Source organism: Bison bison, unplaced genomic scaffold (genome assembly GCF_000754665.1).
Source record: "Bison bison bison isolate TAMUID 2011002044 unplaced genomic scaffold, Bison_UMD1.0 scf7180017864093, whole genome shotgun sequence".
Lineage (NCBI taxonomy): Eukaryota > Metazoa > Chordata > Mammalia > Artiodactyla > Bovidae > Bison > Bison bison.
The window spans coordinates 1,520,082-1,535,166 of NW_011494665.1; the positions used below are offsets into that span (position 1 = coordinate 1,520,082).

The following is a 15,085-nucleotide window of genomic DNA, read 5'->3' on the forward strand; positions in this document are numbered from 1 at the left end:
CTAGTATCTTTGAATCTTTGACAGTCCAAAAGATTTGTCCTCCCAAACAGGTTTCACCTTCAGCTAATCAAAAAGTTGGGATGATTCTTTACTTATGTTAAAATAAGTCTCAAAGTCCTTAATATGATAACGAAGGCCACTGCTGTAAGTTCAACCCACCTTTCTAGTCCCACCCCTTTATAGAGTCCATACTCTAGCCAGCCAACTATGCTAAAACACGTTATTCACTTTTATGCCTTTATAATTCTGCTCATTCTACTTCAACTTCCCTCTCTCCCTATTTAAATCTTACTCATCCTTTAAGACTCATCTCAAATGACATATCCTTTGTGAAGATTTGCCAGACACCTCCAGGCAAAAGCAATTATCTTTCCCTCTCTATTGATAGCACTTTCTTTGTATTGCATGCATTTTTACTCTGCCTGGAACTACATTCATGGTTTTCATTAACTGAGTACCTAAAAAATGCTAGGCAACACATATACACATTATTTTTGAGCTAAGAATCCTAGAAGATAGGTAGAGAATTACACTACTTTATTATGAGGGAAATCATGGTTCAGGGAAATTAGATAATTTTGTCTAAAGTCATTGAGTTGGTAGGTATTGAAACCAGAATCCAAATCCAAGTCTGTCTGACTCCAAAATCTTTATCATGCTATCTTACATGTAAGTTTGTCTCCCATTTTAGGCCACACACACTTGGAAGAGAAGGGATCAGGTATTGTACATCTTTGTGTCTACTTCTCCGAGTACGTAATGCACCACAAACGCTTCATGCTCGTGCCCTGGAATAAAAAGTCTTTCCCAGAGACATGTGATGGGGGAGTACATATAGCATCAAGCTAACTGACAGTGAACTGCACTACACTACAGCTTGGTGAACTGCACATACAAACCTCTGAACCAGATTCGCATACATTAATACTGAGTTGGCCAAAAGGTTCGTTCAGGTTTTCCATAACATCTTATGGAAATTTTTTGGCCAACCAAATACAAAGTAATAGGGTAAAGTAATACAGTTGCTGCAACTTTGAGGATGCAGAGACAGCAATGTTTATCACATATCTAAATACGCTAATCTCCCAGCCTCCTTGGCAGATTAATTGGGGTCACATTATTAGTTCTGCTGCTGCTGCTGCTGCTGCTGCTGCTGCTGCTGCTAAGTCACTTCAGTCGTGTCCGACTCTGTGCGACCCCATAGACGGAAGCCCATCAGGCTCCCCTGTCCCTGAGATTCTCCAGGCAAGAACACTGGAGTGGGTTGCCATTTCCTTCTCCAATGCATGAAAGTGAAAAGTGAAAGAGAAGTCGCTCAGTTGTGTCCGACTCGTAGCGACCCCATGGACTGCAGCCAACCAGGCTCCCCTGTCCATGGGATTTTCCAGGCAAGAGTACTGGAGTGGGGTGCCATTGCCTTCTCCGATTAGTTCTGCTAATAAGCTCTAAATGGAAATAACTTGGGTCACTTCTAGTCAGGCAGCTAAGAATGGGTAAAAATTCCCTTTTTTCTTCTGCTGTGGCAAACAAATCTACAATGTGAGATCAGTTCAGTTCAGTTCAGTCGCTCAGTCGTGTCCGACTCTTTGCAATCTCATTAACGTAGCCTGCCAGGCTCCTCTGTCCACGGAATTCTCCAGGCAAGCATATTGGAGTGGGTTGCCATTTCCTACTCCAGGGGATCTTCCCAACCCAGGGACTGAACCCAGGTCTCCCACATTGAGAACAGATTCTTTACCATCTGAGCCACCAGGGAAGCCCCCATATCTGCTTATAAACCAATTTTTATTTTTTGGCTGCAGCGCAGAACATGTGAAATCTTAGTTCCCCGACCAGGGATTGAACCTGTGCCTCCTGCAGGGGAAGTTCAGAGCCCTAACCACTGGACAGCCAGGGAATTCCCTGCCTGATAATCATTTCGGAAATACAGCAATAGCAAAACAAAGCACAGACACAAAACACACACAAAATACACAAAAACCAGTATCATGTGCTGAGTTAAGCCAATGAGAATTCGAGGCCTGTTACCTCAACATAGCATCTGGACAATGCACCTTACTACTGATAAAATTTTTTGAGTTCTACTGCAGAGAAAACATGTCTCCAAATAAAGTAGCATTCAAATGGGAAATTATATTCAAAGACCACTAGGTGGTGCTATTTCTACAAGAAACCTATGACATTTTAGTTGAGTGTTTTTTTGCAGCAAATTAAAAGCTAACAAAATGGACTCCTTCCTTCTTAGTGTGATACATGGCATCACCCAGCTAGCCTCTCGTTTCCAGGGCAAACAACCATATGTAGAGCTGCCTCTGCACTGTTCCAGAATGAAAATCACGCAGTTCTTGAAAGAGAGCATTCATGAGCCAATAAAGGTTCCTCTAAACCAATCTACAGAAAGCATACAATTTTCTCACTGACATTCCTCTGTAGTTTAGACTCAAGACTTTCTTGTCTGCTATTAGGAAGAAGAAATTGTAGCCTTTTAATATAATTAGTTGGGGCCAGAGTCCATCCATTTGTTGATATCTCCTTTCATTTTGTTTTATAAAAATGGGTTATTTTATGCACATAGGTTTGTCATGAATCTCTGGGGAAAAGATGACTCCCATAAGAGGAAGGACTCCTTTTTAAGGAAATCTGCAATTAAATGATCAGATGGGAGTGACTAAGCCCTTCTGCTCAGTGCTCATCCTTCAGGATTTAGCTCTTTAGGATTACCTCTGGATCCTACTAATCCAGTTAGGTGCCTTCACCATACTATGACAAAATCATTTAATCATGATTCTGCTACTGGATTTGGAGGTCTGAAAGAAAAACATGGGCCATAAAATGCAATACAGCAGAGTGGTTAAGGTCATAGCCTTTTAAGTCAGACAGACCCACCATCTAGTGTGGGCTCGACAACTTCACACCATGTTACCTCAGGCAAGTTACTTAGCCTTTCTAATCCTCAATTTCTGCATCTGTGAAACAAAGATATTATCTACCTTATGGGTTGATCATGAAGATTAAGAGAAACAAAGCACTTAGCACAGTGTCTGGCACATAATGGATGCCCAACAAACAGAAACCGTTATTAGTGAGATGAGTCATCTTAGAATCCCGAGCATCTGCCCCATGGAATGTGCTGAAAAACTATTTGCTCATTAGATGAGAGAATGAAGTAAAGTAACAGAATCATCCTTCTTACATATGACTGTTATTTAATCAACTATCAGAAATTAGCAACTTTTTTTTTCAATACTTCATTAAGGGATGAGAACTCAACTAGAGAATAATAAAAGTTAATAAAGACAACTGTGCTTAAGCTTATTTATCTACTAAAAAATGTTTTATGATAGGGTAAAATTCCAAGGACAACTATTCTACTAAGACCTGTTACTGGATTTTTAGGGCAGTTAGGAGTGATGTGTATGGCAGAGAAAAGGAATTGTGAATGCTTTTTTTTGAGTGGTCAGTCAGCTCAAGTTCACCAGAGCATTTTATTCTGGATACAATCAATTTAGAAAGGAAATCCACCTAAAGACAGTTTGCACAAAGCACTTAGGTCAGTTAGGACTCACCTTATGGACCCTGGAGACAAGCCTTGTCATTCCTTTCAGCATTATCCCTGTGCTTTAAAAAAAAAAGTGAAAAGGTAAGCCAAAACTGGGAAAAGATATCTGCACAATGGGTTAGTATCTAGAATAAAGACTGCCTGGACACTGATTAAAAGACGAACAGAGGACATGAACAGGTATTTCGCAGAAAAGGGAATACAAATGGCTAGTAAATCTATGAAGAGTTTCACCCTGATGACAAATCAGGGAAATAGAAATTAAAACCACAACAAAAAGACTTCCACAATCATCATATTGAGAAAAATTAAAAAGACAACAGCAAATGCTAGAGCACGGGGAACACTGGGAACTTCCCTATACTGTCAATGGAACTATAAATACAAATATCTTAGAAAACAAATTTGAAATTACCTGTAAAGTTGAAAAGGTATATAACTATGGCCCAGGTATTCTACTCTGTATTTATTTTAGAAAAACACATATACAGGTACACTGAAAAATATGTCTTACAATGTTTATAGTAGTAGAATATGAATAATCAAAAACTGTGAAAAGCACAAATGTCCACTGATATAAAAGAGTGTATAAACCGAGACAGTCACACAATGGAATGCCATACAAAAGTAAAGTGCAGTTACATGTATGGCATAGATGGACCTCAAAACTAATACTGAGGGCGAGCTCTAATACAGAACATGATATAGTTCGTATGAAACTCAAAACACAAATGCTATTTGGGGAATACACTTGTATGTAGTAAAACTGAAAGAGAAGGAGCATGATAAACACATATTTAGAATAGTATTTACCCTTAGGGAAGAGATAAAGGGACAAGACTGGGGAAGGGCACGGAGATCCAACCAGTCTATCCTGAAGGAGATCAGTCCTGGGTGTTCATTGGAAGGACTGATGCTGAAGCGGAAACTCCAATACTTTGGCCACCTGATGCAAAGAGCTGACTCACTGGAAAAGACCCTGATGCTGGGAAAGATTGAGGGCAGGAGGAGAAGGGGACGACAGAGGATGAGATGGTTGGATGGCAACACCGACTCAATGCACATGGGTTTGGGTGGACTCCGGTAGTTGGTGATGGACACGGAGGCTGGTGTGCTGCGGTTTGTGGAATCGCAAAGAGTCAGACACGACTGAGCGACTGAAGTGACTGACTGACACAAAGAAAATTATAATGATCTACTTCAGATGATGGATAATGAATATACGATCATTTGCTTTTTTTATTTTTATGCCGTATGTGTTATGTTTATTCATTTGTATGCTGCTGCTGCTACCGCTGCTAGGTCACTTCAGTCGTGTCCGACTCTGTGCGACCCTACAGACGGCAGCCCACCAGGCTCCGCCGTCCCTGGGATTCTCCAGGCAAGAACACTGGAGTGGGTTGCCGTTTCCTTCACCAATGCATGAAAGTGAAAAATGAAAGTGAAGTCGCTCAGTCGTGTCTGACTCCTAGTGACCCCATGGACTGCAGCCCACTAGGCTCCTCTGTCCATGGGAGTTTCCAGGCAAGAGTAGTGGAGTGGGGTGCCAGGGCCTTCTCTGCATTTGTATGCTGGAAATATTTAACAGAAAAACCTTAATCATGTGAAGTAAAAAACTGTTTAAAATACTTAAATGCAACTCTCAATATTCACTAGTAGATAATAAAGTTGAACTCATTTATTCAACGGCTACACAGCATCTGTTATATGCCAGGGCCTGTGAATAAGATGGTGAACAAAGCTGTTATGGTCTCTGACTCAAAAGAGCTTATAGTACAGTTAAGAGATGATGTAAACTCCTATGAATTTTATTCCCTTTTAGTTTTCAAGTTTACTTTTTCTCTTTTAGAAAGTTTATTTTCCATCAACCTCTTTCCATTTTAGCTTGTGGAAGAACAGCTTAAGACTACTCAGTGGTCGCGCCCTCGTCTTCAGGGGCCTGAGCGGTGGGAGCTGCACAGTGGTCTTCAGGCAGGCTCCGCACTCCAGGCTGCAGCAGGGAACTGCCAAATAGGCACCGATGGCACCCGCACGCCTGCAGACCAGTCTGCCGCCTCAGGTCAAGCAGCAAAGAACTCAGGAGCCGAAGGGGTCTATTCACCGTAAAATTCCTCCCTGGTCACAGCCTTCTCAGCTGCTGCCTGCTCTTCTTTTTCAGTCTCTTCAGGATCTCTGTAAAAGTTGAGATCAGCCATGACCTCCCATCGGTGTTCACAGGAGATGGTGCCATGCATGCGCAGAACTTCCCCGGGTGAGTATCCACCACATCAGACCCACCAAGTCAGCTTTCTTATTGCATGGGATGACAACGTCCACTCTCCTCTCCTCTTTGCAGAGCCTGTGTTACACAGAGCAATGGTGGGTAGCTGAACGTAAGAGGTCTCTGTGAGCAGCTGTAACCACCAGAAACTGTGGCTCCTGGAAGGCTGCCCGGATCTGGTTAGTGAGGTTCCAGGAGAGAAGCGGCCAGCAACAGGAGTGGCTCCAGGAGCAGCAGCAAACTTCAACACAGCTTCCTGGAGGACGTGACACTCACATCAGCTGGACTTTCAATGGCAATAATGGCACGACCTGCAACAGAAGTTCCGCCCAGGTTTTCAGATTTATGATGTAGATGCCATCATTTTTCCTTTTGTAGATGTACTGTTCCATTTGGAAGTCAAGCGTGGGTCCCAGCTGCAAGAAATTTAAGGACACCCACGCCCTTCATCTGCAGGACATAAAGGACTCTAGATATTGTGAAAGCTTTCCTTTAAATTAAAACGGGAATCCCAAACAATGCTGTTATGGATCCTTGTCTGGGAAGTGTAGAAAAGTTAACTTCTTAATAAAGATGTCAAAGCACGCCTTAACTCAGTCATTCCAAAAAAACGTGTGACATGCTTCTACATGCCCAATCATACAGAGCATTCAACGGTGAACAAGCCTGGCATGGTCTCCACTGGCCTGCCTCCTGTTTACATGTGGGATTCCAGGCTGCTTTGCTGTGTTTCAAAACCAAAAGTTCTAGAGCAGCAGTTCACAAAATGAGTTTGGTGAAACTAGTCATAAGATGCATCAATGTTCTCTGGCCAAAGAAACTTGAGAATGCTATACAGTTATTCATTTCTTGAATAATTACAATGTATGTATCAGTTCAGTTCAGTTCAGTCGCTCAGTTGTGTCCGACTCTTTGCGACCCCATGAATCGCAGTATGCCAGGCCTCCCTGTCCATCACCAACTCCCGGAGTTCACTCAGACTCACGTCCATCGAGTCAGTGATGCCATCCAGCCATCTCATCCTCTGTCGTCCCCTTCTCCTCCTGCCCCCAATCCCTCCCAGCATCAGAGTCTTTTCCAATGAGTCAAGTCTTTGTATGAGGTGGCCAAAGTTCTGGAGTTTCAGCTTTAGCATCATTCCTTCCAAAGAAATTCCAGGGCTGATCTCCTTCAGAATGGACTGGTTGGATCTCCTTGCAGTCCAAGGGACTCTCAAGAGTCTTCTCCAACATCACAGTTCAAAAGCATCAATTCTTCGGCGCTCAGCTTTCTTCACAGTCCAACTCTCACATCCATACGTGACCACTGGAAAAACCATAGCCTTGACTAGACGGACCTTTGTTGGCAAAGTAATGTCTCTGCTTTTGAATATGCTATCTATTTGCATATTTAAAAGCTTTGGGGAAAACTATAGTAAAGAGGAGGGGCTTCCGTGGTAGTTCAGTGGTAAAGAACATGCCTGCCAATGCAGGAAATGTGGGTTGGATTCCTGGGTTGGAAAGGTCTCATGTAGAAGGAAATAGCAACCCAGTCCAGTACTCTTGCCTGGAGAATCCCATGGACAGAGGAACCTGGTGAGCTACAGTCCACAAGGTTGCAAAGAGTTGGATATGACTCAGTGACAAAAACAAAACCAAAAAAAATAGCAAAGAGAATTTTTTTCCCCTAAGGTGCCCTGGGTCTTCGTTGTGGTGTGCAGGCTTTCTCTGTTTGCAGCCCAAGGGGGTTCTCTGGATGTGGAGCACAAGAATGCGTGGGCTCGACAGCTTCAGCCTGTGGGCTTAGTTGCCCCAAGATCCTAGTTTCTCGACCAAGGATCAAACCTGCATCCCCTGCATTGAAGGGTGGACTCTTAACCACTGGGTCACCAGGGAAGTCCCCCAAATCTTTTTAATCCAAATTTACTTGGTCTTAGAACCCTTGGAACTCCACAAAATACTATTAATTACATTCTCCTGAGTGTGAGTGGAAGGGTTGCTGCTGTGGAATAAGCATATGCCCAGGCCTGAGGATGAACCTGCTAGGCCACAGGCAGAGTCGAGGGACCCTCTGCTCCCCATTCTCCTTAGCTCTGCCTTAGTGCCTCCATTGCTGCTCACCACCGCCCAGAGCCCACCCCCACCACACGCTACCTAATCCAACTGTGCAGGAAAGAACTAAAAGAGCAAGGCTGCCCCGTAGCTGGGGAGAGTTCCCATCACTCCCAGAATGGGTAAGAGTGACTCACTGTGCCTAAACTATTTACCCAAACAACATGGTTTATGTTAAACACTTGCTTTCCTTCTGGAATGTGGAATTTTAGTACACGCCAGGCAGCAAATGACTGCATGGCCCGCCCCAATTAAAAACCCTGGGCGCTGAGACTGTTGACAGTTTCCCTGGGTGGCAACAACATTTCATGTGTTGTCCACTTTTTGCTGAAGGAATCAAGTGTGTCTTACACGATTCTACTGGGAAAGGACTCCTGGAAATTTATACCTGTTTCCTCCAGATTTTGCCCAGTGTGCCTTTTTCCTGTACTGATTTTGCTCTGTATCTTTTTGCTGTAATAAGTCACAGCTGTAAGTACAACTATATGCTGACCTCTGAGTCCCTCTAAGGAATCAGAGAACCCGGGGGCACTTCTGGCAACCACCAACACAACAGCCCAGTGCCCCAAACCACCCAGCATCGATTTCCACCTGATACAAGCGTCACCTGACACCCAACACCACCATCTCGGACCAGCTCAATTTTCTTAACTTCAGTTCTCCTTCCTTCCCTATTTCAATTACTTCAACTCCCTGCCTCCATCTGTGACAAGCAACCTCCATACAAATTCTAACCCTCCATGTCAGCTGATTTCCAACCCTAAGCCCTCCACCCAACCTCAACTTTTCCAATTCCCAAACTACTTATGACCTAGTGTCACTCCAACAGTATCTAGCCTACTCAACCTTGTTCCCTGTATCTTCTCAATATGCCCTGGAACCACCACTGATGTGAGACATCTGTGGGCTGCAGCTCTGCAGGGAGGTCAGGTCCTACAAAGAGTGGTGACATAATCCTGAGGGGCGTACTTTCTCCATGTATGCCTGTGGTCACTGAGGCCATGACTCTGGCTATGTTTTAGAGATTATGGGAAATGCCGGTCAGGAAAATGTGACCAGCTTTCCATCTTGTACCCAGTCATCTTGTATCTTACCAGCCTCCATCCTTGAACTTCTCCAATTCATCCTTTTCACTGAAGTCTTCTCTTAAAACCCAATATTTTTCTACTGCTTTTAAAGGTAAAGGACACACACAGCTTATATAAGAATGAGAGAAGATATTTTAAGGAAAAAAGGAGAGTGAATCTCAAAAGTATAATCTCAAAGCAGACAATCCAGACTAAACCACATTTTCCAAGTTCTATAAAATACCTTTAAATAAAAACAAACAAACAAAAAAAATCAAATTGACAGGCCAACCGAAAGCAGAAAGCATAGAATGTGTGCTCATTCTACATTCCAGTTCAGTTCAGGCATTCATTTGTGTCTGACTCTTCGCGACTCCATGGACTGCAGCACACCAGCTTCCCTGTCCATCACCAACTCCCGGAGCTTGCTCAAACTCATGTCTATCGAGTTGGTGATGCCATCCAACCATCTCATCCTCTTTCGTCCCCTTCTCCTCCTGCCTTCAATCTTTCCCAGCATCAGGGTCTTTTCCAATGAGTCAGTTCTTCACATCAGATGGCCAAAGTACTGGACCTTCAACTTCAGCATCAGTCCTTTCAATGAATATTGAGGACTGATTTCCCGTAAGATTGACTGGTTGGATCTCCTTGCAGTCCAAGGGACTCTCAAGAGTCTTCTCCAACACCAGAGTTCAAAAGCATCAATTCTTCGGTGCTCAGCTTTCTTTATAGTCCAACTCCCACATCCATACATGACTACTGGAAAAACCATAGCCTTGACTAGACGGACCTTTGTCAGCAAGGTAACGTCTCTGCTTTTTAATATGTTCTCTAGCTTGGTCATATCTTTTCTTCCAAGGAGCAAGTGTCTTTTGATTTCATGGCTGTAGTTACCATCTGCAGTGATTCTGGAGCTATGGGGCCAGATGCCATGATCTTCGTTTTTTGAATGTTGAGTTTTAAGCCAACTATTTCACTCTCCTCTTTCACTTTTAACAACATGCTCTTTAGTTCCTCTTCGCTTTCTGCCATGAGGGTGGTATCATCTGTATATATGAGGTTATTGATATTTCTCCTGGCAATCTTGATTTCAGCTTTATCCAGCCCAGCATTTCACATGATGAACTGGCATACAAGTTAAATAAGCAGCGTGACAATACACAGCCTTAACATACTCCTTTCCCAATTCGGAACCAGCCCGTTGTTCCATGTCCTGTTCTAACTGTTGCTTATTGACCTGCATACAGGTTTCCAAGGAGGCAGGTATGGTGCTGTGGTATTCCCATCTCTTTAAGAATTTTCCACAGTTGGTTGTGATCCACACAGTCAAAGGCTTTAGTGTAGTCAATGAAGAAGTAGATGTTTTTCCGGAATTCTCTTGCTTTTTCTATTTAATCTCTGGTTCCTCTGCCTTTTCTAAATCCAGCTTGAACATCTGCAAATTCTCGGCTCACATATTGCTGAAGCCAAGTGGAGAATTTTGAGCATTACTTCGCTAGCATGTGCTGCTGCTAAGTCCTTCAGTCGTTTCTGACTCTGTGTGACCCCATAGACGGCAGCCCACCAGGCTCCCCCATCCCTGGGATTCTCCAGGCAAGAACACTGGAGTGGGTTGCCATTTCCTTCTCCAGTGCATGAAAGTGAAAAGTGAAAGTGAAGTCACTCAGTCTTGTCCGACTCTTAGCGACCTCATGGACTGCAGCCTACCAGGCTCCTCCGTCCATGGGATTTTCCAGGCAAGAGTACTGGAGTGGGGTGCCATTGCCTTCTCCGGCTAGCATGTGAAATGACCACAATTGTGCAGTAGTTTGAACGTCCTTTGGCATTGCCCTTCTGTGGGACTGGAATGAAAACTGACCTTTTTCAGTCCTGTGGCTACTGCTGAGTTTTCCAAATTTGCTGGCATATTGAGCGCAGCACTTTAACAGCTTTTAGGATTTGAATTAACTCAGCTGGAATTCCATAACCTCCACTAGCTTTGTTCATAGCGATGCTTCCTAAGGCCCACTTGACCTCACACTCCAGGATGTCTGGCTCTAGTGATCACACCATCATGGTTATCTGGGTCATTGAGATTTTTTTTTTGTATACTTCTTCTGTGTATTCTTGCCACCTCTACTTAATATCTTCTGCTTCTGTTAGATCCATACCGCATCTGTCCTTTATTATGCCCATCTTTGCATGAAATGTTCCTTTGGCATCTCTAATTTTCTTGAAAAGGACTTTCCCATTCTATTGCTTTCCTCTATTTCTTTGCACTGATTACTTATTAGGCTTTCTTATCTCTCCTTGCTATTCTTTGAAACTCTGCATTCAAATGGGTATATCTTTCCTTTTCTCCTTAGCTTTTAGCTTCTCTTCTTTTCTCAGCTATTTGTAAGGCCTCCTCACACAACCATTTTGCCTTTTTGCATTTCTTTTTCTTGGGGATGGTTTTGATCACTGCTTCCTATGCAATGTTACAAACCTCTGTCCATAGTTCTTCAGGTACTCTATTAGATCTAATCCCTTGAATCTACATTCCAAGATATATACAAATCAGGGCACTTAAAAAAAAAAGGCTCAAAGCCACTAATACTACGAAAAAATTGAGTAAAGATTTCTCCTTTCAGTTTTTTCATATTCTTTGAGTGCTGATTTGCAGCACACAAATTAATCACATTGTTATTGGAAGGCAGATAAAGGACCGGTTTCCTCATGGTATAAGATGAAAAGAGTTATGGAGATGAAGGGTGTGACGGCTGCACAATAATGTGAATGTGACCATGAACTCCTTATTGCCAAATTCAGACTTAAATTGAAGAAAGTAGGGAAAACCACTAGACCATTCAGGTATGATCTAAATCAAATCCCTTATGATTATACAATGGAAGTGAGAAACAGATTTAAGGGCCTAGATCTGATAGATAGAGTGCCTGATGAACTATGGAATGAGGCTCGTGACACTGTACAGGAGACAGGGATCAAGACCATTCTCATAGAAAAGAAATGCAAAAAAGCAAAATGGCTGTCTGGGGAGGCCTTACAAATAGCTGTGAAAAGAAGAGAAGCGAAAAGCAAAGGAGAAAAGGAAAGATATAAACATCTGAATGCAGAATTCCAAAGAATAGCAAGAAGAGATAAGAAAGCCTTCTTCAGCGACAGAATGGGAAAGACTAGGGATCTCTTCAAGAAAATCAGAGATACCAAAGGAACATTTCATGCAAAGATGGGCTCGATAAAGGACAGAAATGGTATGGACCTAACAGAAGAAGATATTAAGAAGAGATGGCAAGAATACACAGAAGAACTGTACAAAAAAGATCTTCACAACCCAGATAATCACGATGGTGTGATCACTGACCTAGAGCCAGACATCCTGGAATGTGAAGTCAAGTGGGCCTTAGAAAGCATCACTACGAACAAAGCTAGTGGAGGTGATGAAATTCCAGTGGAGCTATTCCAAATCCTGAAAGATGATGCTGTGAAAGTGCTGCACTCAATATGCCAGCAAATTTGGAAAACTCAGCAGTGGCCACAGGACTGGAAAAGGTCAGTTTTCATTCCAATCCCAAAGAAAGGCAATGCCAAAGAAGGCTCAAACTACCGCACAATTGCACTCATCTCACACGCTAGTAAAGTAATGCTCAAAATTCTCCAAGCCAGGCTTTAGGAATACGTGAACCGTGAACTTCCTGATGTTCAAGGTGGTTTTAGAAAAGGCAGAGGAACCAGAGATCAACTTGCCAACATCCGCTGGATCATGGAAAAAGCAAGAGAGTTCCAGAAAAACATCTATTTCTGCTTTACTGACTATGCCAAAGCCTGTGTGGATCACAATAAACTGTGGAAAATTCTGAAAGAGATGGGAATACCAGACCACCTGATCTGCCTCTTGAGAAATTTGTATGCAGGTCAGGAAGCAACATCAGAACTGGACATGGAACAACAGACTGGTTCCAAATAGGAAAAGGAGTTTGTCAACACTATATATTGTCACCCTGTTTATTTAACTTTTATGCAGAGTACATCATGAGAAACGCTGGACTGGAAGAAGCACAAGCTGGAATCAAGATTGCCAGGAGAAATATCAATAACCTCAGATATGCAGATGACACCACCCTTATGGCAGAAAAGTGAAGAGGAACTAAAAACGCTCTTGATGAAAGTGAAAGTGGAGAGTGAAAAAGTTGGCTTAAAGCTCAACATTCAGAAAACGAAGATCATGGCATCTGGTCCCACCACTTCATGGGAAATAGATGGGGAAACAGTGGAAACCGTGTCAGACTTTATTTTTGGGGGCTCCAAAATCACTGCAGATGGTGACTGCAGCCATGAAATTAAAAGAGGCTTACTCCTTGGAAGGAAAGTTATGACCAACCTAGATAGCATATTCAAAAGCAGAGACATTACTTTGCCAACAAAGGTTCGTCTAGTCAAGGCTATGGTTTTTCCTGTGGTCATGTACGGATGTGAGAGTTGGACTGTGAAGAAAGCTGAGTGCCGAAGAATTGATGCTTTTGAACTGTGGTGTTGGAGAAGACTCTTGAGAGTCCCTTGGACTGCAAGGAGATCCAACCAGTCCATTCTAAAGGAGATCAGCCCTGGGATTTCTTTGGAGAGAATGATGTTGAAGCTGAAACTCCAGTACTTTGGCCACCTCATGTGAACAGTTGACTCATTGGAAAAGACTCTGATGCTGGGAGGGATTGGGGGCAGGAGGAGAAGGGGACGACAGAGGATGAGATGGCTGGATGGCATCACTGCCTCGATGGACGTGGGTCTAGGTGAACTCCAGGAGTTGGTGATGGACAGGGAGGCCTGGCGTGCTGCGATTCATGGGGTGGCCAAGAGTCGGACACGACTGAGCGAGTGAACTGAAGTGAACTTAACTGTTCCACGTATCCTTGTGGCTCAGATGGTAAAGAATCTGCCTGCAATTTGGTAGACCCAGGTTCGATCCCTGGATCAGGAAGATCCCCTGGAGAAAGGAATGGCAATCCACTCCAATATTCTTGCCTGGGAAATCCCATGGACAGAGGAGCCCTGCAGGCTACAGTTCAGGAGGTCCCAAAGAGTCAGACTCGACTGAGCATCTAACACAACAACAATGTATCCTTTACCCAGTTTCTTCCAATGGTAACACCTTGCAAAACTATAGTACAATATAGTACCAAGATACTGACACAAACACAGTCAAAACACAAAACTTTTCCATCACTTTAAGGATCCCTCAGGCAGCCCTTATATAGCCTCCTGCACTTCCCTTTCACAACCTTCCCACTCCTTAACCATGACAACAACTAATCTGTTCTGTTTCTATAATTTTGTCCTTTCATGAATGTTACATAAATGAAATCATACTATATGCAACCTTTTACTACCAGCTTTTTCCAGTCACCATAATTTTCTGGAGATTCATTTGGGCTGTGTGTTACATGTACCAATAGTTTCTTATTCTATTTTAAAAACTTTTTTTTGGCCACGCTACACAGCTTGTGGGATCTTGTGCAGCATTTGGTATCTTAATTCCCTGACCAGCGATCAAACTCATGCCCCAATAGTTTGTTCTTTTAATCCTGAGTACTATTCCATGGTATGAATGTTTATTCATAAACTGTTTATTCATCCACTGAAGGTCCAGGTTTTGGCTATTACGAATAAACTGCAATTAAACATTTGTTTACAGGTTTTGTGTAAAGAGAACCATAAATTCTTAAGGTTAAGGTGATCTACTTCATACAGAGCTCATTCAGAACTGAATTAATACTACAATGATCTTATTACCAGTTTTTCTTTTTTTCCAGAAACAGGCACTGTATTAAGCAATTTATAGGCACTGTCTGACAACACAATCCTATGAAGTAGACACTATTAAGTGCACATGAAAACAGGGATGGATAGACTAACTTGCCTGAAGGTATATAGCCTAGAAGTGACAGTTCTAGCATTCAAACCCGTGTGTGACTCTGCGTTCTTTCCCATCAGCCACTGCATACACTGTATTGTCAATTACCAAGTGCCTGAGCATTTCCACTGATGGGGAACGCACTAAGCAGTCCATATGGAAACTTTTCAGCTTTTATGGAAAGTTCTTTCACAATCTGAGGTAAAACGTCTCCTTGTAGCT

The 15,085-nt window shown here is 42.9% G+C and overlaps 1 protein-coding gene and 1 pseudogene across 2 annotated transcripts in view; both read right to left on the reverse strand.

The window, feature by feature from the left end:
• Positions 1-15,085, reverse strand: part of DAP3 (death associated protein 3) — a 40,342-nt gene that overhangs the window by 14,519 nt on the left and 10,738 nt on the right. For both annotated transcript variants that reach the window (XM_010838273.1, XM_010838272.1), the window contains exon 2: positions 3,567-3,618. In XM_010838273.1, coding sequence (XP_010836575.1) covers positions 3,567-3,608 — 42 coding nt within the window. In that variant the 5' untranslated portion in view covers positions 3,609-3,618. The remainder of the gene's footprint in view (positions 1-3,566; positions 3,619-15,085) is intronic.
• On the reverse strand, positions 5,517-6,735 carry LOC104987395 (annotated as a pseudogene).